Raw genomic sequence first — 27,330 nt, forward strand, 5'->3', positions numbered from 1 at the left:
AGGATGGGTGTGTCACTGACTGGGCCAACATTTATTGTCCATCCCTAATTGTTCTTGAAAAGATGGCAGTGAGCTGCCTTCTTGAATCACTGCAGTCCGTGTGGTTGTAGGTACACCCACACTGCTGTTAGGGAGGGAGTTCCAGGATTTTGATCCAGTGACATTGAAGGAACAATATATTTTTTAATGCGTGGGACTTGGAGGGGAACTTCCAGGTGGTGGTGATCCTACATACCTGCTAAGTACATACCAGATGGTACTGGTCGTGGATTTGGAAGGTGCTGCCTAAGGAACCTTTGGTGAGTTCCTGCAGTGCATCGTGTAGATGGTACACATGGCTGCCACTGTCCATCGATGGTGGAGGGAGTGAATGTTTATAGAAGGGGTGCCAATCAAGCGGGCTGCTTTGTCCTGGATGGTGTTGAGTTTCTTGAGTGCTGTTGGAGCTGCACCCATCCAGGGAAGTGGGGCGTATTCCATCACACTCTTGACTTGTCCCTTATAGTTGGTGGACTGGCTTTGGGAAATCAGGAGGTGAGTTACTCGTCACAGGGTTCCCAGCCTCTGATCTGCTCTTGTAGCCATTGTATTTGTATGGCTAGTCTAGTTCAGTTTCTGGTCAATGGTAATCTCCAGGATGTTGACAGTGGGGGATGCAGCAAGGTTGATACCATTGAATATCAAAGGGTGATGCTCAGATTCTCTCTTTTTAGAGATGGTCATTGCCTCACACTTATGTAGCACAAATGTTACTTGCCACTTGTGAACCCAAGCCTAGATATTGTCCAAATGTTTCTGCATTTGGATTATCTCATGTTGAGATGGTCATTTCCTTGCACTTGTGTGGTGTGAATATTACTTACTTCTTATTAGCCCAAGCCTGAACGTTAACCAAGTCTTGTTGCATACGGACATAGACTGCTTCAGTATCTGAGGAGTTGAAAATATCATTGAGCATTGTGCAATCATCAGTAAATATTCCCACTTCTGACCTTATGTTGGAAGGGTGGTCATTGACACATCAAATGTAATCTGGTTGCAGTGAGGACGTGTGTGGAATTTCTCTCCTGGTGGCGACATGTTTAAAATGTATTTATTAGTGTCACAAATAGGTATTAACACTGCAATGAAGTTACTATGAAAATCCCATCACAGAGGTGAAAGAAGAAGCTAATGTTCAAAGACATCTTAAGGATGGTGTAGTATGGGTGTGGAGAAATGCATGGTGGGTAACTTGGCCAAGGCAGGACCTTGCTAGAGTCAGCAGGTTCTAAAAAACAGACTAAACATCGTGTAGAAATGTTTCCTTCGGACTGTGGCCCCTTCTTGCTTGTTAAAACTAATAAATCTGCCTTCCTCTGCCAGCACTTTGGGATTGATAACAGTACAAGAGAAAATTAGTGAAACTAAATGGGTGTTTATTCAAGCACCAACCTTGATTCCTGAAAGGGACCTTAACAGGAGACATCTGGAGAAGGAGTGGAAATTGGACAATGATATAATTGAAAACCAATTCATTTAGCTAAAACCAGATATTACCTTCTATGGCAAAAGGTCAGGCACAAAGACAGCATAAAGAAACAACAAAGATATCATTGCTGCCATAGTTAGGGTGACCTGTCAGTTGCTCAGAGGTCAAGCACAGAAGGTTTGTCAGCAGATTGGCCACTGAGGTGGACTCTGGCTGCTGGTATTATCATGAGTATGAATGATTGGTTAGTGCTTTAATAAAGGTATACCACACCTAGCAGAACAATATCGAAGTTATTCTGCCATTACTACACAGAGTAAAGGCCAAAACATTTAGGTCAGTTAGAGGGTCTTACAATTAATATTTAACATATACAAGAAGAAATCGTAACAACACTTGTTATCTCTATTCAGAGGTCCCATGATGGAAGTGGCTTTTACCAAGACAAGTCGATGGAAGTACACAAAATATCACAATAAGACGACCCCATAGAGTATCAAGTGACAGGGAAAGCATTTATCTGGGAGAAAGACATGATAAACACAAAGATTGAGAATCTACGTAACTCCCCAACATCTGAACCTGCGTCAGATTTCATAGTTCCTGAATTTCCGTAGCAGTTCTGAAGGAGAGTCTGCTGTCCAGCGAAAATGGTAATGACAATTGTTCACATTGGAAATTCCTGCAGAAAAATCAGAATTCAAACAAGTCAGAAGATGGCCCGCCTGTGGCACTGCTTGTGGTCAGAGGATGTAATAATTGAGGTGTCTGCAAAATGCAAGTGAGTGAACTGTTACAGGGACTATCTGAGATGCCCACAAGAGGTTATATGCAAAACTTTAACACCTTATAGATATGCTCATCTTCTCAAGTTCATTAAATCTGGCCACAGTGAGGACAAAATAAAAACTCACTGAATACATAAGGACATAAGAACATAAGAAATAGGAGCAGGAGTAGGGCCATCTAGCCCCTCGAGCCTACCCCGCCATTCAATAAGATCATGGCTGATCTGAAGTGGATCAGTTCCACTTACCCGCCTGATCCCTATAACCCCTAATTCCCTTGATCGATCAGGAATCCATCTATCCGTGATTTAAACATATTCAACAAGGTAGCCTCCACCACTTCAGTGGGCAGAGAATTCCAGAGATTCACCACCCTCTGAGAGAAGAAGTTCCTCCTCAACTCTGTCCTAAACTGACCCCCCTTTATTTTGAGGCTATACCCTCTAGTTCTAGCTTCCTTTCGAAGTGGAAAGAATCTCTTCACCTCTACCCTATCCAGCCCCTTCATTATCTTATAGGTCTCTATAAGATCCCCCCTCAGCCTTCTAAATTCCAACGAGTACAAACCCAATCTGCTCAGTCTCTCCTCATAATCAGCACCCCTCATCTCTGGGATCAACCTGGTGAACCTTCTCTGCACTCCCTCCAAGGCCAATATATCCTTCCGCAAATAAGGGGACCAATACTGCACACAGTATTCCAGCTACGGCCTCACCAATGCCCTGTACAGATGCAGCAAGACATCTCTGCTTTTATATTCTATCCCCCTTGCGATATAGGCCAACATCCCATTTGCCTTCTTGATCACCTGTCGCACCTGCGGACTGGGTTTTTGCATCTCATGCACAAGGACCCCCAGGTCCCTTTGCACAGTAGCATGTTGTAATTTTTTTCCATTTAGATAATAATCCAATTTGCTATTATTTCCTCCAAAGTGAATAACCTCGCATTTGTCAACGTTATACTCCATCTGCCAGATCCTCGCCCACTCACTCAGCCTGTCCAAGTCTTTCTGCAGACCTTCTATGCCCTCCACACGATTCACTTTTCCACTTATCTTTGTGTCGTCTGCAAACTTTGTTACCCTACAAGATTCCTTTGCTCCAAGTTAATTCTTGCACCCAGATTAGAGCAATAGCTCACACTTAACATACAAGACAGGCCTACTTATGCCAGTCTCAGGTACGTAAGGCCAATTAACCATAACCATTTTCAATACCGATGTTCTGAGCAGACTGCCTATTCAGGAAATTTATTAACCTTGTTAATGTGCTTGTTAATCCTTCCTTAGCGTGCAATTATCTTAGTGACTTAATTCTCTCTACTGACTACTATAAAAGCTCCATTGGTTTCTGGCAAATTGAAGTAAATTACATTTCCTTCAGTTGATACTGTTAACTGTTGACCTGCTATATAAACATAAAGATTGAGAATTTACGTAACTCCCCAACATCTAAACCTGCATCAGATTCCATAGTTCCTGAATTTCTGTAGCAGTTATGAAGACATGCTTGCCTTCATCGGCCAGGGCATTGAGTTTAAAAATTGGCAAGTCATGTTGCAGCTTTATAGAACCTTAGTTAGGCCACACTTGGAATATAATGTTCAATTCTGGTCGCCACACTATCAGAAGGATGTGGAGGCTTTGGAGAGGGTAGAGAAAAGATTTACCAGCAAGTTGTCTGGTATGGAGGGCATTAGCTATGAGAAGTTGGAGAAACTTGGTTTGTTCTCATTGGAACGACAGAGTTTGAGGGGCGACCTGATAGAAGTCTACAAGATTATGAGGGGCATGGACAGAGTGGATAGTCAGGAGCTTTTTCCCAGGGTGGAAGAGTCAATTACTAGGGGGCATAGGTTTAAGGTGCAAGGGGCACGGTTTAAAGGAGATGTATGAGGCAGATCTTTTTTTTTTTACAGAGGGTGGTGGGTGCCTGGAACTCGCTGCTGGAGGTGGTAGTGGAAGTGGATATGGTAGTGAGTTTTAAGGGGACAAATACATGAATAGTATGGAAATAGAGGGATATGGTCCCCGGAATGGTAGGGGGGTTTTAGTTCAGACGAGCAGTATGGTGGGTGCAGGCTTGGAGGGCCGAAGGGCCTGTTCCAGTGCTGTAATTTTCTTTGTTCTTTGCTCTATATAGCAGCCCAATGCCTCAATGTTGTAATGTGTTCATGCATCAGGGACCCGGGTTCGATTCCCACTTGGATCACTGTCTGTGCAGAGTCTGCGCGTTTTCCCCATGTCTACGTGGGCTTCCTCCGGGTGCTCCAGTTTCCTCCCACTGTCCAAAAGACGTGCTGGTTAGGTGCATTGGCCATGCTAAATTCTCCCTCAGTGTACCCGAACAGGCGCCGGAGTGTGGCAACTAGGGGATTTTCACAGTAACTTCATTGCAGTGTTAATGTAAGCCTACTTGTGACACTAATAAATAAAAAACTTAAAACCTTAATATGCTGAATGTTTGTAATATTTACACCAACTGCTCTCTTCACTTTTACATGTCCTGCTACTGTTTAGTTGCCATTTCCTGCATCTCCACAACTTTTTCATCTTATTTCGCTTTTAAAGAGGGGAGATGATGTCACTGGCCTAGTAATGCAGAGGCCTGGGCTAATGATCAGGTTCAAATCTCACCATGGCAACTGCTGGAATTTAAATTAAATCAATAAATCTAGAATTGAAAGCAAGTCTCAGCAATGGTGACCATGAAACTATTGCTAATTATACAAACCCATCTAAACTAATGCCTTTTAGGGAAGGAAATCTTTAAGTTTAAGTTGATTTATTAGTGTCACAAGTAGGCTTAATTAACACTGCCATGAAGTTACTGTGAAAATCCCCTAGTCGCCACACTCCGGCGTCTGTTCGGGTACACTGAGGGAGAATTTAGCATGGCCAATGTACCTAACCAACACGCCATTCAGACTGTGGGAAGAAACCAGAGCACCCAGAGGAAACCCACGCAGGCACAGGGAGAACGTGCAAACTCCACACAGACAGTGACCGAAGCCAGGAATCACCGTCCTTAGCTGATCTATTGGCTTACACGTGACTCCAGACCCATAGCCATGTGGTTAATTCTTAACTGCCGCCTGAAATGACCAAGCAACTCACTCAGTTCAAAGGATGGACAGTAAGTGCTGGCTTTGTCAGTAACACCCATATCGCACTGAACAATTTTTTTTTAAAAATCAGTTTTCCATACTCACGTGGAGATGTGGGACTTTCCAAAATATTCTGGTCATCGTTAGCAATTATTTTCTCTTTGATTCCAGCTTCATCTAAATCCGCCTGTTCCATGTCACTAGTAGACACTTCATTCCATTCCTCCTCTGTTGGCGGCCTTTGTTCCCTTGTCTTTGGAGCACCACCTGACTGTAGAGTGGGTGCCTCCAGCATTGGCTCTTTCTTACTTCTCACTGCCCAGTGCATGGACTAGGAGACATAAGTATTGGCAAAGTTGTAATTCTTCAGCCCTTTCGTTCCATTCACATCTTTTACATTCTTCTTTCCTGACATGAACTTTGAAAACTTTATTTATTAGTGTCACAAGTAGGCTTACATTAACACTGCAATTAATGCTATGTAGAGTAATATTTACACCAACTGGTCGCTTCACTTTTACATCTCCTGCTACTGTTTAGTTGCCATTTCCTGCATCTCCACAACTTTTTCATCATGTTTCGCTTTTAAAGAGGGGAGAATATGTACAATTGGCAATAGTTTCATAGTCACCACTGCAACTATGTAGAGTTTGTCCCTTTTAAGATTAGCGGGACTTAACTCTGATATTTGGCACAGCTCCGTCAACATTCCAGCCCAATATTTCAAGTGTGGCACTTAGACTGGTGAATTGGTGCATCTGGTGTGGAGTTGCACACAAATCCCACTGACAGATCTGGGTGCAAAGGTTGATCTGTTCTGCGATCATATTCCATAGAACTATAGAAACCCTACAGTGCTGAAAGAGGCCATTTGGCCCATTGCATCCGCACCAACTCTCTGAAAGAGCATCTTACCCAATCTCTCTTCCCCCCGCCTCCCCCACACCCCACCACCACTGCTCACACTGTACCCATAAACCCTACATATCTTGAGCCACTAAGGGGCAATTTAGCATGGCCAATCCACATAACCTACACATATTTGGAGTGTCAGAGGAAACCAGAGCACCCGGAGGAAACCAACACAGACACATGGAGAACAAATGTTGACCTTGCCAGCATCCCAGAAAAGAATAAAGGAAAAGACTGTTAAGAGAAATTCTCATCAGTTATTCAGTGCAAAAGTTAACAGTCTAGTTATTGGTCGCCTAAGGACAAGCCTTCATTAATGTAGCGAGCTGTATACTTTTCTTTATATAGAATCCCTACAGTGCAGAAGGAGGCCATTTGGCCCATTGAGTCTGCACCAACCACAATCCCACCCAGACCCTATTCCCCTAGCCCCACATATTTACCCTGCTAATGCCCCTGACACTACGGTCAATTTAGCATGGCCAATCAACCTAACCTGCACATCTTTGGACTGTGGGAGGAAACCGGAGCACCCGGAGGAAACCCACGCAGACACAGGGAGAACTCCGCACAGACAGTGACCCAAGCCAGGAATCGAACTCGGGTCCCTGGCGCTGTGAGGCAGCAGTGCTAACCACTGTGCCACCTCCACTTATGGGGAGACGATGGCCTAGTGGTATTATCGCTAGACTATTAATCCAGAAACTCAACTAATGTTCTGGAGTCCCGGGTTCGAATGCCGCCGTGGCAGATGCTGGAATTTGAATTCAATAAAAAAATCTTGAATTAAGAATCTACTGATGACCATGAAACCATTGTCGATTGTTGGAAAAGCCCATCTGGTTCACTAATATCCTTTAGGGAAGGAAATCTGCCGTCCTTACCTGGTCTGGCCTACATGTGACTCCAGCGCCACAGCAATGACTCTCAAATGCCCTCTGAGCAAGGGCAACTAGGGATGGGCAATAAATGCTGGCCCAGCCAGTGACACCCATGTCCCACAAATGAATTTTAAAAATACTTCCAGCATGGATTGAGCACAGCCATACACAGCCTATCGGCTCCTTAGCTGTCCACATGAACCTGTAAGATGAGTACAATGCAATACAATTTCTAGGCCAAAAGGTCAACAGATTAGTGCTTAGCCCTGGAAACTACTCACCATTTTGACATTGTTGCCCAGAGCCTCCCACTGTTGAAACGGAATTGCAATCCCACTGCGACGCCAGTGGTCATAGCGGGAACGGTGCTCTTCATTGGTTAAGGTCTCCTTAGCTTGCTGCAGCTTCTGAAATTGCTCAACTAGAGAGAAAAATCAAAGGCTCCCTCAATAAAGCTGGCAGAGTGTACAACACAAATCTACACAGCACACATTCCTTGCTGACTGACAAAACAAATAAGTCCTTTGCCCTGTACTGGGGTATCAGAGGAAGCACACAAACCTCCAAACATCTACCCAACCCGCCAAGCGCCACCTGCCCCGCAGAGTTTGCAGACAACACATTATCAGCTATCTCACACCAGCGTGGAAACCTTCAATCCCAAGGGACCGTCTAAGAAGATGGTGAAGGGCTCAGGGCACCCAAGCTTAACCCGCCATCAGTCATCACATGACCTGTCTATCCAGCATTAGTCTCTTGATTTGAGTGTAAACTTTTGGCTTTTGCCATTCCAGCTGTCTGGAACACCATTCAAAGTGTGGATCACCCTTTGGTGGCAGAGAAAAATTGAACTTTCCTTGACCTTTGACCCTGTGTTAGGACTTGACTAGCACAAGGGATGAGCAGGGAAACATTTGGAAGCAATTCTGAGAAACGGAATTAATCTGCATTTGGAGAGGCAGGGGTTAATCAAGGACAGTCAGCATGGTTTCTAACGGGAGATCATGTCTGACCAACTTGATTGACTTTTTCAAAGAGGTGACCAGGTGTGTAGATGAGGGAAATGCATTTGACATAGTCTGCTTAGACTTCAGCAAGGCTTTCGGTGAGGTCCCACATGGGAAACTGATAGCAAAGGTATAGCCAAAGGATCCAAGGAAATTTGGCAAATTGGATCTGGAATTGGCTGAGTGGCAGGAAGCAGAGGGTGATGGTCGAGGTGTGTTTTTCTGATTGGAACAACTGTGTCCAGTGGGGTCTGCAGGGATCAAAGTTGGGGTCCTTGCTGTTTGTAGTCTATAAAGATGATTTAAGCTTGAATGTAGGGGGATTCATCAGTAAGTTTGCAGATGATATGAAACTTGGTATTGTGGTAAATAGTCAGGAGGATAGCCTTTGAAAGCAGGACGATACAGACAGGCTGGTCAGATAGGCTGATCAGTGGCAAATAGAATTAAATCCAGATAAGTGGGAGGTGATGCACTTAGGCAGGACAAAAAAGACAAATGGCAGGACCCTGGGAAGCACCAAGGATCACCGGGATCTTGGTGTGTATGTCCACTGGTCCCTTAAGATAGTAGGACAGGTAGATAAAATAGATATGGTATACTTGCCTATATTAGCTGAGGCATAGAATTTAAGAACAGGGAGGTTATGCTGGAATTATATAAAATGTTGGTTAGGCCACAGCTAGAGTACTGTGTGCAGTCTGGAATCCACATTATAGGAGGGATGTGATAGCATTGGAAAGGGTGCAGAGGAGATTTACCAGGATGTTGCCTGGGCTGGAGAGTTTTAGTTATGAAGACAGATTGGACAGACTGGGGTTGTTCTCCTTGGAGCAGAGGAGACTGAGGGGGATGTATAAAATTATGAGGGGCATAGATAGAGTAGTAAAAACTTTTCCCCTTGGTGGAGGGATCAATGACAAGGGAGCATAGATTTAAGGTAAGGGGCAGGAGGTTGAGAGGGGATGTGAGGAAAAACATTTTCACACTAAGGATGGTGGGAGTCTGGAACTTGCTGTCTGTTTAAGTAGTATTTAGATGGCCGTTGGTGATACCAATGCAAACCAAATGGGTCAAGCACTGGAAAATGGGATTAGAATAGTTAGGTGGTTTGTCTTTGACTGCTGCAGATGCAATGGGGGCATTTTTCTGACTCTATCTTGGCACACTGTGCGTTATATATCTGTTACAAATCAAAGCTAAAAAAAATTCTGAGAACCTGATTCTAACTTTATAAGAAAATGGGATGACATCTTGACACAGTGGTTAACACTGCTGCCTCACAGCGTCGGGGACCCGGGTTCAATTCCAACCTTGCGTCACTGTCTGTGTGGAGTTTGCACGTTCTCCCTGTGTCTGCATGGGTTTCCTCCAGGTGCTCCTCCCACATTTCAAAGATGTGCAGGTTAGGTGGCTTGGCCATGCTAAATTGCCTCTTAGTGTCCCAAGATGTGCAGATTAGATGGATTAGCTATAGGATAGGGCGAGGGTTGGGACTGGGTGAGATATTCTGTCAGTGAGTCGAAGCAGACCCGATGGGCCAATGGCATCCTTCTGCACTGTAGGGATTCTATTCTATGGAGGTAAAATCTTTCTGCTCCTGGGCATTGGCCCAGGTTTGTTGGAACAACGTTCATTTTCTGTTACAATCATTGCAACTCAGCAGAGTTGGTGCAAGGTCTTCCCGGCCATGGAGAAGCCTTTAATAAGGTGTTTATTTTTTTCTTATTCCCTATCTTTTCCTGGATACATTTCAACATTTCAGCATTCAGGAGAGATTGTACACGGGGTGTGAAGATCAATTTCCAGCGCGGAGCTGACACCGCCAGAAATCTGGGGCCTGGAGACGTGTGGAGGCCATGGTACCCAGCGGGAAAGCCCGCTAAGCGGCCTCCACTTATGTCTTCCAGCCCGCTAGCGGGTTGGGAGAATCGCCCCCGACATGTGTACATGGAGAATTCCCATTACAAATCTGGATACAGGAATTTTAGCAAATGCTTAAGCAGATGTAAGACTTTAAATATATTGCCCATATATCTTTGGGTAAGCTTAAGAAATCAACACCTCTTAGCTTTCATCTGACTGACTCTATTCCGTATATGTGATAGGATCATTGATAGCTACACTGCAGAAGGAGGCCATTTGGCCCTTTGAGTCTGCACCGACTCTCTGACAGAGCTATTTACCCAGGGTCAGCCCCCCCACCCTATCCCTGTAACTGCCCCCCCATCCCTGTAAATCCCCCCCTCCACACATTTACCCCATCAATTTCCGTAGCCTACACATTTTGGGACACTGAAGGGCAAGTTAGCAGGGCCAATCTGCGCATCTTTGAAGTGCAGGAAGAAACTGGAGCACCCAGAGGAAACCCATGCAGACACGGGGAGAACGTGCAAACTCCACACAGGCAGAGACCCGAGGCCAGAATTGAACCCGGGTCCCTGGCACTGATATTCCTCTCCCTTCACTCAGTTTCAAAATTAACACTGTTGCCTAACAGACAGACAAATATTTGATTTAAAGGACGTAGATAGGCTAATCCTCCTCCGTAGAATTCCAGCTCTTATCAGGAGTACGTAGATTCTCACAGTCCTTTGTTGTTAATGGCAAATGTCAAGTTCTATGAATGGTAGAAAGCTGTCCTCAAATACAAGGATGATGATTAATTTTATTAAGGGTTATTGAGTGACTGAAATTTCCATGTATCTTAAAACAAACCATTTCATCATTGCTTCCAGTCAACAAACAACTTTGCAAACATCATTCTGGAGCGAGCATGGTTGCACAATCGGTGTGACAGGTAACCTACCGCAGGAAATCTCAGGGAGCGTGGATTGTACAATTACCACTTCAAAGTGTGACGCATGGCTTGGGGAAGAGAACCAATCAGCTATGTTTGTGACAGTGACTCAGGGAAAAGGGAATGAAGCACACCAACCGTCATAAGAATGGTTCAATCAAGCAGACGCAGCATGGATTCATGAAGAGAAAGTCATGTTTGACTAATTTACTGGAATTTTTTGAGGATATAACGAGTGCAGTTGACAGAGGGGAACCGGTGGATGTGGTGTATTTAGATTTCCAGAAGGCATTCGATAAGGTGCCTCACAAAAGGTTGCTGCATAAGATAAAGGTACACGGAGTTGGGGGTAAAGTGTTAGCGTGGATTGAGGATTGGTTATCTAACAGAAAGCAGAGAGTCGGAATAAATGGGTGCTTTTCCGGTTGGCAATCATTGACTAGTGGCGTGCCACAGGGATCGATGCTGGGGCCTCAACTATTTACCATATACATAGATGATCTGGAGGAGGAGACCGAGTGTAGGGTAACAAGGTTTGCGGATGACACAAAGATGAGTGGGAAAGCAAATTGCGTGGAGGACACAGAGAGTCTGCAGAGAGATTTGGATAGGCTAAGTGAGTGGGCAAGGATCTGGCAGATGGAGTATAACATTGGTTAGTGTGGGGTTATCCACTTTGGAAGGAATAATAGTAAAATGGACTATTATTTAAATGGTGAAAAATTACAACATGCTACCGTGCAGAGGGACCTGTGGGTCCTTGTGCATGAATCACAAAAGCTCAGTTTGCAGGTGCAGCAGGTGATCAAGAAGGCAAATGGAATGTTGGCCTTTATTGCGAAGGGGATGGAGTATAAAAGCAGGGAGGTCATGCTGCAACTGTACAGGGTACTGGTGAGGCCGCACCTAGAGTACTGTGTACAATTTTGGTCCCCTTATTTAAGAAAGGATATATTAGCTTTGGAGGGGGTACAGAGAAGGTTCACCAGGTTGATTCCAGAGATGAGGGGGTTAGCTTATGAGGAGAGATTGAGTCGACTGGGCCTGTAATCATTGGAGTTTAGAAGGTTGAGGGGAGATCTTATAGAGACAGATAAGATAATGAAGGGGCTAGACAGGGTAGAAGCAGCGAGGTTATTTCCACTTACAATGGAAACAAGAACTAGAGGGCATAGCCTCAAAATACGGGGGAGTCAATTTAGAACAGAGTTGAGGAGGAACTTCTTCTTCCAGAGGGTAGTGAATCTTTGGAATTCTCTGCCCAATGAAGCAGTAGAGGCTACCTCGTTAAATGTGTTTAAGTCACAGATAGATAGATTTTTAACCATTAAGGGAATTAAGGGTTATGGGGAGCGGGCGGGTAAGTGGAACTGAACCCACTATCAGATCAGCCATCATCTTATTGAATGGTGGAGCAGGCTTGAGGGGCTAGATGGCCTACTCCTGCTCCTATTTCTTATGTTCTTATGTTCTTATAAGATCAATAAGAAATAGGAGCAGGAGTAGGCCACTTGGCCCATCGTGCCATTCAATAAGATGACATCAAGCCACTCAGTAGAGCCTCGCTGGGAGACTTATTCCTAGTGCAAAATGTGTCATACACAGTTCCCTCGAGCAGCACATTCTAGAGCTAATCAGAAGTCACCAAGGCTCCTGAGGGGCCACCTTCCAAACTCACGACCACTACCATCTAGAAGGGCAAGGGCAGCAGATACCTGGGAACATCACCACCTGGAGATTGGAAGATGCTGCCTAAGGAACCTTGGTGAATTCCTGCAGTGCATCTTGTAAATGGGCTGTTTTGTCCTGGATGGTGTCGAGCTTCTTGAGTGTTGTTGGAGTTGCACTCATTCAAGTAAGTGGATAATATTCCACCACATTCCTGACTTGTGCCTTGTAGATGGTGGACAGTCTTTGGGAAGTCAGGAGGTGACTTACTGCACAGTTCCTAGCCTCTGACCTGCTCTGGTAGCTATTGGTTTCCTAATTGAAAATATATGTCCAACAGTATCACTCTCCTATTCTTCGTGATTGAGAAATGCTGGTCAGGTGCTCAGGCTACTTCTGTATTTCATTTGCAATGGGCAAATGGAGTAAGAACAGACCTTCGACATTGGTCCAGGGACTCTCTAGACACAAGCTTGGAGACGGAGATCCTCCAATGGCAATCTAGCCCATGCTGTTTGCAACCAGCCCAGAATGAAATCTCATGCAATTGCCCCTTAGACCAAACACAGCAGTTTAAAAGCTTCTGCGCACTCAAAGCAAGAATCTGAACAGGCATAATATCATTTTGAGCAACAATTGTTGATGATTTCCTAGCAGATTCCCAGTGTTTTCCTTTTAATGTTTGACAAATCTAATGTTGTTTTAAATTTAAAAATGCATTCATAAATTTTGTTCATAGTGTGGTTTAGTGCTAAACTAATATTTTAACAGAAACTTCAGATGCACATGTCAAACAAACACGACAGTACGAAACAATTACTCTTACACTGATCTCAATATGTGCCAAGACTGACAAGGGAAAACTTGCTCCAGGAACAATGAATTGGGTTTAATTAACTTGCCCTATATTAAACCAACCCGAATAAAGTGAAAAAAATACCTCATCAACAACCGGAATACTGCTCAAAAACCATTTAACCCTTGGGTTACCAGAGGTCAAGGAATAAACACATGTTCCTAATATTTCTCTTAACTTCGTGAATGTAAAGATAATGGGTGGAATTTTCCCCAAAACATTCTTACAAAAGTCTGAATAGCAGAGAGTTTCACTCCGGTCTTTTCAGCGAGCTACCCCGCACAATTTTCCCCACTCTCTGTCAATTGTTTTGGCAGTTGGGAGTTTCACACTGTTGGGGAGTGGTGATGGGGGAGGGGTGGGGGGAGGGTTCAGAGCCTAAGCTCACCAGGGAAGCCAGCTATAGACTGCCAGGCATGCGTCCTCATCTCCCATATACTGTGTACAAGTCTACACAGTAAATAGGGGATATGCAAATGCCCCACCCCCTCCCCACGGACATTGTCCCCATCCTCCCCACAGACCACTACCCCTCCCCCCCCCACCCAATCCCTGATGTCTGGCTTTCCGATCGGCAGCCTCGACCCCCAATCGCCAGCCCCAGCACTAGCCCCCACCCCCATGCAGAGTTCTCCCCTTCCACCCCTGTCTGGCCCTGCCCTCATGAGGCCCCACCCCCTCAGCACTGCCAGGTACCCAGTTGGCAATGCCAGGGTGCCTGTTGGGCAGTGCCAGGGACCCAGGCTGACACTGCCTCCCCTGCCCCTGACTACCCAGGGGTCCTCAATGGCCTCCAGTCCCACCGGTGAGGCCATCACGTCAGGTCCCTATTGGTGGGGATCATCTGTGATCCTTGCCGGTGAGGACCTCCACTAGCAAGGTCAGAGAGCTAGGGCAGCCCGCAAATTGCATCCCGGGCTCACTAATGATATTGAAATAAGGTCATAAATATTTAAATCAGCCAGCGCCCAGATTACATCAGAAAAAATGGCCCGGGAAGATTGTAACCGGCTAAACGTCGGCTGCAATTCCAATTTTTTTGTCTCCTGATCAAATTTCCTACCTGCTATGCTGCTTGGTCAGTGCAGTGTTATCAAACCAATCACCACAACTGTTCAGTCACAGTGGAACAATAGCACCTCAGTGTGTTAGGGGGGAATACGAGAGCAACCGCAGGCCCTCATTCTATTCTATGGGGAGGCGATGGCCTCACTAGGGTATTAATCCAGAAGCTCAGCTAAATGTTCTGGGGACCCAGGTTCGAATCCCACCACGGTAGATGGTGGAATTTGAATTCAATAGTAAAGAAATCTGGAATTAAGAGTCTACTGACGACCATGAAATCATTGTCAAGTGTTGGTAAAACCCATCTGGTTCGCTAATGTCCTTTAAGGAAGGAAATCTGCCATCCTTACCCAGTCAGGCCTACATGTGACTCCAGAACCACAGCAATGTGGTTGACTCTCACCTGCCCTCTGAAATGATCTAGGAAACCACTCAGTTTCAAGAGTAACTAGGGATTGGCAATAAATGCTGGCGGCCAGCGACACCCATGTCCCATGAACGAATAAAAAAAAATCTCCTAATTATTCCTATGTTGATAAAATTGTGAGTTGTTTTTTACATTATCTGTTAAACTGATTGATTACACAAGGTATCAAAATCTCAGCACATTCTGACTGGCCAATTTCCTGATATCACCCTCACCTCCACTCCCTTAAGAACAAGGGAGAGAATTGAAAGGATATACTGGACACCTGGGCCAGAATTCTCCAAAGTTGTTCACTCTGCCACTGCTGCCAGCGAGAACGGAGTGTTTGGCACTCAACCAAATCTCCATTCATTGCAGCTGGAAAATCCCAGCCTCGGGCGAGGTCAGAGAATTCCGGCCCTGGTCTGGTTGGATCACATAAAATCTAATGGGTCCGGTTCCCATTTGTTAAAACCATTCGCTGTTCCAGGATCATCCTGGAATGCAAAGATAATTCTGGCATCTTTTTTGTATTGAAAACCCATCTTCTGAAGCCCCTCTCCCATGTCTTCTCCACCTTCACCCCGCAAATCTGAGCATGAGGGACTCAGGAACCAACTTGTCACTAAGATCAAGACTATCCAATCAGCTGCCTCTGCCACTTCACACTCTTCCCCTAGGCCACTGGGTCAAACTCTACCCTCGCCTTGACCTGGCAGCATTCTCTAGTTTCTCTCCTATCTCCCCTCATGCCCGCTCTGCCTAGGAGACCCACTCTGCTCCACTCTATTCCTACTGTATGTCTGACCACCCAACCTCCCCTCCTGCTCCCCATTGTTGTCCATCTTGTTAACAATTTACTTCCCTCAGCTATTAGTTTTGGCATCATCACCCCATTCCACACAAACCAACCCTCAACTGCTCCACCTCTGCAACCTACTGCCCCATCTCCAACCTCTCAATTCTCTCTAAAGTCATGGAGGACCCAGCATTGATCCCTCTGGCACTCAATTAGCTACAGTTTACCAAGTCAAAAAAGACACATTTATCCCAAATCTGTTTCCTGTTAGCTGACCAATCCTTTATCCATGCTAATATGTTACCCCTGACACCATGAACTCTAATCCTGTCTTGTAACCTTTTATATAGCATCTTATCAAATATCTTTTGGAAATCCAAATACGCTAGTTCCTCATCTTCATCTACTAGTTCCTCTTCATCTACCGTACTGAATACATTCTCAAAGAACTTGAATAAATTTATCAAACACAATTTCCCTTTCATGAAACCATGTTGATTTATTGTACTACGATTTTCTAAGTCTTCATTTTCGTTCCCCTACTCACCCAGTAATTATCAGATACACAGAGCGGAACAGCAGCTTGGCACACACTGTATTAGCATTAAGAAGGAGTTGTATTTATATAGCACCTTCCATGTCCTGAAGACAAGCCAAAAAGCTTCATCACCAATGTAGTGCTTTTGAAGAGTATTCACTGTTGTTACGGAGGAGGAGATTTGAGTGTTCAAGACATAATAAATGACCATTCAATGGTGTTGAGGGTTGTTCAACTGGCAGTAAGAATCCTCCAGTAGCAAGCAAGCAAGGGCGACACAGTAGCACAGTGGTTAGCACTGCTGCCTCACAGTGCCAGGGACCCGGGTTCAATTCCGGTCTCGGGCTACGGTCTGTGTGGAGTCTGCACGTTCTCCTCGTGTCTGCAAGGGTTTCCTCCAGGTGCTCCGGTTTCCTCCCACAGTCCAAAAGACATGCTGGTTAGGTGAATTGGTTATGCTAAATTCTCCCTCAGTGTACCCGCACAGGTGCCAGAGTGTGACAACTCGGGGATTTTCACAATAACTTCATTGCAGTGTTAATGTAAGCCTACTTGTGACGCCAATAAATGAACTTAAACAATAATAATCAAAACCCAACTTCACAAAGTGAAGGTTCAATAAAGCTCCTTCATTACACAACCACATGGGCCACTAGTGCTTCCACCCAATCCCCATCTGTTCCTATATCTACCGGGTCAGCTGACCACCACAGCATGTTGCCATTGGTTACATTGTAACAAGGGTCAATATAGGCAAGGATTCTGGGAGATCTCCTCTCTACAACAGTCTCACAGATTTTTCACACCCACTTGAACCGGCAGCCAAAGTGAAATTAAATTAAGTGAAAGCAAACTACTGTGGATGCTGCAAATCTGAAATAAAAACAGAAAATGCTGCATAAACTCAGCAGGTCTGCAATATGTGTGGAGGGGGAAACAGAGTTACCATTTCAAATGCAATCTGATCAGCTCTAAAGATGAGACAAACGGACTCAAAACTTTAATCCTGCTCCACTCTCCAGAGATTCTCCACTGCTTTCTGTTTTTATCTCAGTTGAACTTGTTTGCTGAAGGACAGAATCCTCTCTCAATACCCCAACAAAGTTCCAACCTGCTCAAAGCCTAGGATGGAGCTTCAAGCCACAATCTCTTGACTCTGAGGTAAGTGTGCTGCCATCAAGACAGGTCAGTGAACCTGGCGACTGTCCCAAAATACATTCAGCAGCACCATTCTATCAGGGTAGAATTTTCCTGCCACTAATTGAGAAGTAATGTTACCAAAACTTACATAGCAGAATATTTGGCAAAGCTAGCTGAACATGTTGTTTAATAAGCGGTCTGCAGTGTGACTAATATTGCTGGTGTATTCACTAAAAGCCGGTGAATTTAGCCGGACAGTACCTTGAAACAATAAGACAGTTTCTTTATTTTATCTCCCACTCACAATGGGCAAATCATCCAGGTTCCAGAGTCTCATCAAAACCAGTGAGACATGGAAGTACGTGCGTTACCCACAGCAACAGAAAGTTTCATCACTTAGCTGCATAGATATTTGTTTAACAAATGTACCACTGTGTCATCCGTCCCTGAAGTGTTTCGTGCTGACCAGGTGCTATTTTGCTACATTCTTTTTCCACCCTATTTAAGCTGTTTGAGACGGAGACAAAGAAATGTGTTTATGAAAAAGTAGAACTATTGTGTCCAATCTTAATAATAATGCAGTCTGGGAAAATTCCAGAATAAACACAACACTTAGACTCCATGACGCAAGTAGCAATGACGTGGATTAGTTTTCATTAATACATCTCAAAACAACCTATCATATCTTCCCAGGCAAGTTCTGAAGAGCTTCTCCTTTTAAACTTTTAGTCTTTGGCACAAGAATCAATTAATGTCTCTTTCTTACACTTTTACGCTAAATCTTGCTATGGGGATGGAAGGATACATTCTCTAAGTGCAGATGGTTTTAGTTTCGGCAGGCATCATGGTCGGTGCAGGCTTGGAGGGCTGAAGAGCCTGTTCCTGTGCTGTACTGTTATAGCTCACAGCAGCTCATTGGAGGGATTCTGCAATGAATCCTGAGCTCCAGTGGACTGGGGCTACATATTTACTGGTCCAAAACTTCCCCCAAGTTTGTCTTTTGTCATTCCGTGTGCCATATAAACATGTAAACATGCAGCATGGTGCCTGTGAACACAGTCAGTACTGAACCGTCAAAAGGAAACCAAGGCTGAGGAAATGGAGGATCGAGGGTGAGGAGGAAGGGGGAATCGAGGAGGAGGGAATCGAGGGTGAGGAGGAAGGGGGAATCGAGGAGGAGGGAATCGAGGCTGAGGAAGAGAGGGGAATCGAGGGTAAGCAGTAGAAACTGATGGACGAAAGTAGTGAAATGGAGGGTGGAGAAGAAGGTGAACTAAAAGTGAGGAGGGGAAACTGAGCGGGGGCAGGCGGCAGTGGGGGGCGGGGGGGGGTTGTGGTTAAGACGAAATCAACACAGAGAGAGTGGGATTTCCCATTCTCCACATTGATCTTGCTTCTCCTGGTCCTGCAGAAAATGTTGCTTTGCTAATCTAATCCATCCTGCAGCCTCCATCCAAACGCCTGTTCTCAATCTCATTCTCCCTCATCTCTGAAACTCCATTTCTCCTTGGCTCCCCATGCTCCCTCTCTATCTTCCTCTCTCCCCATTCCCCACTCCCCAACTCACCCCACTCCCCAATTCTCCCCCCGCCCCCATTTCCTGGCATCTATCCCTGCCCCGGGAACCGAACCTCAATTGTTCCCAGCTCTCGACAGCAGTGGGGGGGATGTCACTGGAGCAGAGATGGGAAATTGTGTGGTGCAGTGAGTGGAATTGACAGCAGATTGTTAACTGAAGAGTTAGGGGTGTACTGAAGTGTGCCCATCCTACACAGGGACATGAATGTACCGGCTGGCACTGTGAGGAACGGTCGGTTTGAGGGAGTGTGAGCAGGACAGTTGGCTGCTTCTCAGCTCAGTGTTGCATGGCTCAATTCTGAAACAAAGCGTGACATCAAAAATTGCAAATTGCCAGCGAAGTGAACCACTTTGCCGCAGCGTTGCCAAGGCACAAGCTGTTCACAAGATAGATTTGACTCTGAATACACACCTACCTGCTTTCGGATTGTGCGGATGTTTGTCGGGATGGCAACTTAGGGCCTTGGCTTTAAACTCTGCAACAATCTGCTCAGTCTGGAAAAATAAAGGTTCAATCATTAAACAACTTGGAGTATAAGGAGAAAACCTCATGTCACCAATGTCATCCGGAAGATAATGAGCAAACCTGTCTGTCAACTATGGATTGGTCTTTCCTTTTGTGTATCTATTACTTCTTTTTGGTTAGTTAATTTTGCATTCAGGAAGTTAGTGCCCTGTAGCTTGTATTGATGTAATTCATTCACCATGGTAACGACTGACCTGAGGCTTTCCACACATAACAGCAGTAATTCCTGGTAACTGCTGATTAAACACGGCATCAGTTCTCTGAACAAGATTTTTGATTTACGATATAATAACACTGACCTTTCAACTAAATGCAATGATTCAGTAAAATGATACAGAGGAGGAATGACTTCTAAATATTTGAACTTGCGTGTGTCTTCTGCTCTCGGAGATCATTGGGATCAGTGGTTTGAAAAATGGTGACAAATCAGACACAGTCTATAAACTTCAGATAACAGCACAGCTGGGGTTAGAGTGGCTGTAAATGCACAGGGTCCCTGATCCAGTAAAAACACACCTTTTCATACACTCAGCCACAATCTGGAGGCACTGCCCCTGCTGGACCAATTGATTACTGCCCAACTTCACCTCATCCTTGTCTATATGTCCCAGGCCCATAGGAACATAGAAACTAGAAGCAGGAGTAGGCCATGCGACCCTTCAAGCCTGCTCCACCATTCATTTCGATCATCAAATTCAATATCCTGATCCCCCACTTCCACCCACCACCCCCCCCCCCCCCACCCCATATCCTTTAGCCCCTAGAGTTATATCTAATTTCTTCTTGAAATCAGACAATGTTTTTGCCTCAACTACATTCTGTGGTAGTGAATTCCACACATTCACCACACCCTGGGTGAAGAAATTTCTCCTCACCTCAGTTCTAAAAGGTTTACCCCTTATCCTCAAACTATGACCCCCCTAGTTCTGGATTCCACCACCATTGGGAACATTTTTTCTGAATCTACCCTGTCTAACCCTGTTAGAATTTTATAAATTTCTATGAGATCCCCTCTCACTCTTCTGAACTCCAATGAATATAATCCTAACCGACTTGGTCTCTCCTCATATGACAGACCTGCCATCCCAAGAATCAGCCTGGTAAACCTTCGCTGTACTCCCTGTATAGCAAGGACATCCTTCCTCAGGTAAGGACACCAAAACTACACACTATACTCCAGATGTGGCCTCACCAATGCCTAATACAATTGCAGTAAAACATCCCTATCCCTATTCTCAAATTCTCCCGCTATGAAGGCCAACATACCATTTGCCTTCTTTACTGCCTGCTGTACCTGCTCGCTTACTTTCAGCGACTGATGCACGAGGACTCCAAGGTCTCATTGAGTATCCACCTCTCTCAATTTACACCCATTCAAGTAATAATCTTGTCTTCCTATTATTGCTACCAAAGTGGATACCCTTATATTTATCCACATTATACTGCATCTACCATGCAGATTCCCACACGCTCAGCCTGTCCAAATCACGCTGAAGCATCTCTGCATCCTCCTCACAGCCCACCCTCCCACCCAACTTTGTATTATCTCTAAATTTGCAGATATACATTCAGTTCGCTCTTCCAAATCATTAATATATGACGTGAACAGTTGGGGTCCTAGCATAGATCCCTGCGGAACCCCACTAGTCACTGACTGCCAATTAGAAAAAGACCCATTTATGCCAACTCCTGTAACATTCCATTTTTAAAAAATCTCCCAATATAGGCTTCCCTGCAAAAGTTTCCATTTATTGCCCATCCCCAATTGAGAGGATGGTGGTGAGCTGCCTTCTTAAACAGTTATGGTCCATGTGGTGTAGGTACACCCACAGTGCTGTTAGGGAGGGAGTTCCAGGATTTTGACCCAGTGATATTGAAGGTTCAGTGATGTATTTCCAAGTCAGAATGGTGTATAGCTTGGAGGGGAGCTTGCAGGTGGTGGTGGTTCCCATGTGTTTGCTGCCCTTGTCCTTCTAGGTGGTAGGGGTTAAGGGTTTGCTGTTGAAGAAACCTTGATGAGTTGCGGCAGTGCATCCTGTCAATGGTACACATTGTTGCCACTGTGTGTCAGTGGTGAAGGGAGTGAATGTCTTGGCTGGTGGACGGGGTTCCGATCCTGTCAGCCTAAGTCTGAATGTTGTCCAGTGTCTGATCACAAACTACTTCAGTGTCTGACAAGTTACAAATAGAACTGAACATTGTGTAGTCAACTTCTTGCTTCTGACCTTATGATGGGGGGGATGGTCATTGATGAAGCAGATGAAGATGGTCGGGCCTTGGACATTAACCTGAGGAAATCCTGCAGTGATATCCTGGGACTGAGATGATTGACGTCCAACAACCACAACCATCTTTTGTGCCAGATATGACTCCAATCAGCAGAGGTTTTTCCCCTGAGTCCCATTTATGAGGACTCCGTGATCGCACACTGTTGCATTGATGTCAAGGGTAGTAACTCATCTCACCCCTGCAATTCAGCTCTTTTTTCCTTAATATCACTTCTGATGATCTGAGTTGGCTGAAGACTGGCATCTACGTTCAAGATTGCTCATGAGCTTGGCACTTCTGGCTAAAGGTGGTTGCAAAGTTTGCAGTCGTACCGTTTGTACAGATGTGCTGGCCTTCTGGGTCTTTGAGGATGGGGATCTTGGTGGTGTCATTAGCTCCCATTATTTGCTTCATTGTCCACCATCATTCAATAACTGGATATGACAGGACTGAAGAGCTTTGATCTCATCCAATGGTTTGGGAGTTTTAGAAACATAGAAGATAGGAGCAGGAGGAGCTATTCGGCCCTTCGAGCCTGCTCCACCATTCATCACGATCATGACTGATTGTCCAACTCAATAGTCTAATCCTGCTTTCTCCCCATAACCTTTGATCCCATTCACCCCAAGTGCTATATCCAGCCGCCTCTTGAATACATTCAACGTTTTGGCATCAACTACTTCCTGTGGTAATGAATTCCACAGGCTCACCACTCTTTGGGTGAAGAAATGTCTCCTCATCTCTGTCCCAAATGGTTTACCCCGAGTCCTCAGACTGTGACGCCTGTTTCTGGACTTCCAATGACATTGAGTTCAGATCGGGAGTCATCGGGAGACTATTGGAACAGGAGGGAGAATCTGGGATTTTGAGGTAACAAATAAACTGGTGAGGTTTTTGTGGCTGGAGCGATGCCCGGTAATATTGTGTAAATGGAAGTAACTGTTCTTTGTAATGGAGAGCTGGTGGGTTAGAAGCTCATGCCAGGGTCAGTTAGAATGCTGAGGTTACCAACAGCCTCTGACAGTGGCCATGAGGGGGATGGAATCAGTGGCTTGGGAGCAGAGCAAGTGGCAGAAGCCAAAGGCAATTAAATTCCTTTGGTTTTCCCAATGTTTCATTTGTGGAAATGTTGACTTACCCAGGATTGGGTTGGACAAAGAGTATGACAACATGGAGGCAGAAGAGAGGGTGAGTGACTAGAACTACATATCTGTCAGTTAGAGTTAGAGTTTCACAGCACAGAAAGAACCCCTTCAACCCATCATGTCCACTCCAACCATCAAGCACCTATCTATTCTAATCATATTTTCCAGCACTTGGTCCACAGCCTTGCATGCTGTGGTGTTTCAAGTGCTCATTTAAATGCTTATTAAATGTTGTGGAGGTTCCTGTCTCTACCACCTTTTCAGGCAGTGAGTTCCAGATCCCCATCACCCTATGGGTGAAGAAGTTTTTCTTAAATCCCCTCAATCTCCTGCCCCTTATCTTAAATCTACATTTCCTGGTTATTGACCCCTCTACTAAGGGAAAAATAGTTTCTTGACATCCAACCTATCTATGTTTCTTGACATCCAACCTATCTATGCGGCCGCACTTGGAGTACTGTGTGCAGTTCTGGTCCCCACATTACAGGAAGGATGTGGAGGCTTTGGAGAGGGTGCAGAGGAGGTTTACCAGGATGTTGCCTGGTATGGAGGGGAGATCCTATGAGGAGAGGCTGAGGGATTTGGGATTGTTTTCGCTGGAAAGGCGGCGGCTAAGAGGGGATCTTATTGAAACATATAAGATGATTAGAGGTTTAGATAGGGTGGATAGTGATAGCCTTTTTCCTCTGATGGAGAAATCCAGCACGAGGGGGCATGGCTTTAAATTGAGGGGGGGTAGTTATAGAACCGATGTCAGGGGTAGGTTCTTTACCCAGAGGGTGGTGAGGGATTGGAATGCCCTGCCAGCATCAGTAGTAAATGCGCCTAGTTTGGGGGCGTTTAAGAGATCCGTAGATAGGTTCATGGACGAAAAGAAATTGGTTTAGGTTGGAGGGTCACAGTTTTTTTTTAACTGGTCGGTGCAACATCGTGGGCCGAAGGGCCTGTTCTGCGCTGTAATGTTCTATGTTCTATGTTCTATGTTCTATGTCACTGATAATTTTGTACACCTCGATCAGGTCCCCCCTCCTCTGCTCTCTTAGATGATGTTTCATAGGATCAACATGTAGATAAGAAATAGAAGTGGGTCAAAGATAAATTCTTTGGGAAACATTGTGAAGGTGGAAAGAGAAGCAATTGATGGAGAATAGCTTGTTTAGCTGGACAGAGAGGAATGGAGCCAGGTGTGAGCAGTCCCATCTGGACAATGGTGGAGAGGTGTTGTCGGAAGAAGGTGAGGTTAACAGTGTCAGAGGTTTCAAGCAGATTGAGAAGGAGAAAGTGGGCTAGAGTATCATGGTCACAGTCACAAGGAAGGCCATTTGCAACCTTGATAAGGATCATTCCTGATCTGTGACGGGGGAAGAAAACTAATTGGAGAGGTCCAGAAATGAAATTGCCTGAAAGATGAGCACGAATTTGAGAAGCAAGAATGTGTTCAAGGAGTTTGGGGAAGAAATTGAGTTTTGGAAGGACAGTAGTTAAGATGTTTATCACATGGACTACGTATATCACTGAATAATTACTTCATGTAGGGTAGCACGGTGGTTAGCACTGCTGCCTCACAGCACCGGGGACCCAGCTTCAATTCCAGTCTCGGATCACTCTGTGTAGAGTCTACACGTTCTTCCCGTGGGTTTCCTCCGGGCGCTCCGGTTTCCTCCCACACTCCAAAGGTGTGCGGGTTAGGTTGATTGGCCATGCTAAATTGCCCCTTAGTATCAGGGTGGACTGCCAGGATAAATACATGGGATTAAGGGGATAGGGCCTGGGTGGGATTGTTGTTGGTGCAGGGTCGATGGGCTGAATGGCCTCCTTCTGCACTGTAGGGATTTTATGACAAACCAACATTCCTAATCACTCCTAATGCACCCACCCCCTAATCACTCCAGTGTGATACACTCAGAAACATGCAACAAGTTCTCAGCATCCAAACTAAAGCTCATCAGCATTGGGTAAACATTGATCAAAGCAAAAAGAAAGATTTGCATTTCTACCATGTCTTCAACAAACCCAGGAGAGTAAAGGACAGACAAAAATATACAATCAAAGTGTAAGATCTATGACAGCCAATACAATATAGCCAGCTCCCACAGGTTGCAATGTGATAATAACTGGCTAAAGTATTATTCTGGACATGTTGACACTGGCCACCAGGGTCGACACCCCTTCTCATCTTCAAAATTGTCTCTGGGATTCATTCCCACTGAGCTAGGGAGGTAGAAAAATACACCGACTGTGCTGCAGCCCATCCTCAGGGACACACCAGACTGTGGCATTCAGGCTATACAGTCAGACTTGAACCCACAAACTGGGGCTGCAAAGTACAGTGTGCTGCCACCTCAACCACAGATGCGACTGACATCTGGAGCTTGGAAACGACTGATCACTACTCCAATTCAAACAGGTCAGCGCTAAAATACCCACCGCGCAGTGCCAAAGTACTAACTTGATTTATGACTGTAACACTACATTCTGCACCCTCCTTCTCTATGAACGGTATGCTTTGTCTGTAGAGCGAGCAAGAAACAATACTTTTCACTGTATACTAATACATGTGACAATAATAAATCAAATCAAAAAGTGGTCAGTGTTAATATTCAAACTGGCCAGTGTAAATTTACTAATTAGTTAATATTCAAATACTACAATTGATCAGTTAATTATACGGTTAATATGAAATCTGGTCGACACTAACATACTAACTTGTCAGCAGTGTGATACATTGCTAAGCTTTGACCCAGTTAAATGCTGGAAGCCAGTGCAGAGAGCACCTGTCACCGCGGATCTTGCTCACCGTGGACAGTTCGTCGCAGCCCAGCAGCCGGTAATAATCCTCGGAATCCTCGGCTGTGTGATTCAGTATCGCATCCATGTGGAGAGAAGGAATGTTCCCCTCTCGTCTCTCCCGTCTCTCCCAGTCTGCTGGACTGGCTCCTTATAAACAGCCGAGCGGATATATCGCCCACTCTGCGTGCCGCTGTCTGTCAGTGACTCACACTGAGACACACACACAAGCCAGTCTACTGAGACCTTCTGAAGAGCCACAAGTGGGCAGCCTCCCTCCCTCACTCTGCCTGTTAACACAGGCCAGCAATGTTGTTCAACAGCTCCATCTGACACATTCAGCTTTAATTAAAAACTAAGGCAAGTTTCAAATGCGGCGACTCGAGCAAGGAGGGGTTAAATTCCAAAACAACACACTTGTCAGTGTTTAGCACCTTTAAGGTCATGAAATGTCCCAGAAGCACTCGAGCCGGATCAGACAGAATTTGACACTGAGCTAGGTCCGGAGCCATCGGGACAGGTGATCAAGAACTTACTCAAAGAAATAAGTTGTTAAGCAGTGTCTTCGAGGTGTTTGAAATCGGGAGTGTGCAAAAGGCAAGAATTGGAGGAACTCAGAAATTTCAGAGGGATTGTGGGGCTCCAGGGGGTTACAGAGATAGTGAACAGCGAGACCATATGGAGGGGTATGATATCCCAGTCTCCATATGAGGGTATATACAGTACAGGAACCAGAAATAACAGCATGGTTGGGTTTGCTTTTAAAAATTAGAGCATTTGTTTGAAATTCCTTTGTATGCTATTTTAATAAGTTCAGGGTTTGTGTTGATGGTTTTTAATGTATTTATCTCTAGCTGTATATACATCAGTTTTCCTATTTGACTTTGGCGCATGCATCATTATTTATATGTTATGTCTGTTGATGAGTGTTTATTCTCTGTTTATAGAATCATAAATTGGTTATAACACAACTCAGCCCATTGGCCCCTTTTCAGTTCTAAGAGCAATTTAGCAAATCCCTCTTCCCACCCTTTCCCCACACTCCTGCAAATCGCTATCTCCAGGTGTTTATCCAATTCCCTTTTGAAAGTCTCAATTACATCTGTCTCCACCACACTCTCAGACAGTACATTCCAGGTCCTAACCACTCACTGTGTGAATCTGTCTCCACCACACTCTCAAACAGTGCATTCCAGATCCTAACCACTCGCTGTGTGAATCTGTCTCCACCACACTCTCAGACAATACATTCCAGATCCTAACCACTCGCTGTGTGAATCTGTCTCCACCACACTCTCAAACAGTGCATGCCAGATCCTAACCACTCGCTGTGTGAATCTGCCACCACCACACTCTCAAACAGTGCATTCCAGATCCTAACCACACACTGTGTGAATCTGTCTCCACCACACTCTCAGAAAGTACATTCCAGATCCTAACCACTCACTGTGTGAATCTGTCTCCACCACACTCTCAAACAGTGCATGCCAGATCCTAACCGCTCGCTGCATAAAATGTTTTTCCTCCTGTCACCATTGGTTCTTTTATCAATCACCTTAAACCTAGTGTTCTGGTTCTTGACCTTTC

The 27,330-nt window shown here is 45.1% G+C and overlaps 1 protein-coding gene across 1 annotated transcript; it reads right to left on the reverse strand.

The window, feature by feature from the left end:
• On the reverse strand, positions 1-26,236 carry dnajc12 (DnaJ (Hsp40) homolog, subfamily C, member 12). The gene is made up of 5 exons (XM_078223645.1): positions 25,754-26,236; positions 19,434-19,512; positions 7,442-7,581; positions 5,473-5,698; positions 1-2,153 (listed from the first exon to the last, which is right to left on the reverse strand). The coding sequence occupies exons 1-5, from the start codon at positions 25,829-25,831 to the stop codon at positions 2,059-2,061; spliced, it is 618 nt and encodes a 205-aa protein (XP_078079771.1). The 5' UTR covers positions 25,832-26,236; the 3' UTR covers positions 1-2,058.
• Positions 26,237-27,330: the final 1,094 nt, after the last annotated feature.

This window comes from Mustelus asterias, chromosome 11 (genome assembly GCF_964213995.1).
Source record: "Mustelus asterias chromosome 11, sMusAst1.hap1.1, whole genome shotgun sequence".
NCBI lineage: Eukaryota > Metazoa > Chordata > Chondrichthyes > Carcharhiniformes > Triakidae > Mustelus > Mustelus asterias.

Bases quoted from the DNA above. Each gene is read 5' to 3' on its own strand.
- dnajc12 (XM_078223645.1), bottom strand. From the start codon at position 25,831: ATGGATGCGATACTGAATCACACAGCCGAGGATTCCGAGGATTATTAC. The intron at 19,513-25,753 runs GTGAGCAAGATC...TTATTTTTCCAG, and splicing joins GCTGCGACGAACTGTCCACG to ACTGAGCAGATTGTTGCAGA. The intron at 2,154-5,472 runs GTGAGTATGGAA...ATTTTTCTGCAG, and splicing joins GGAAAGTCCCACATCTCCAC to GAATTTCCAATGTGAACAAT.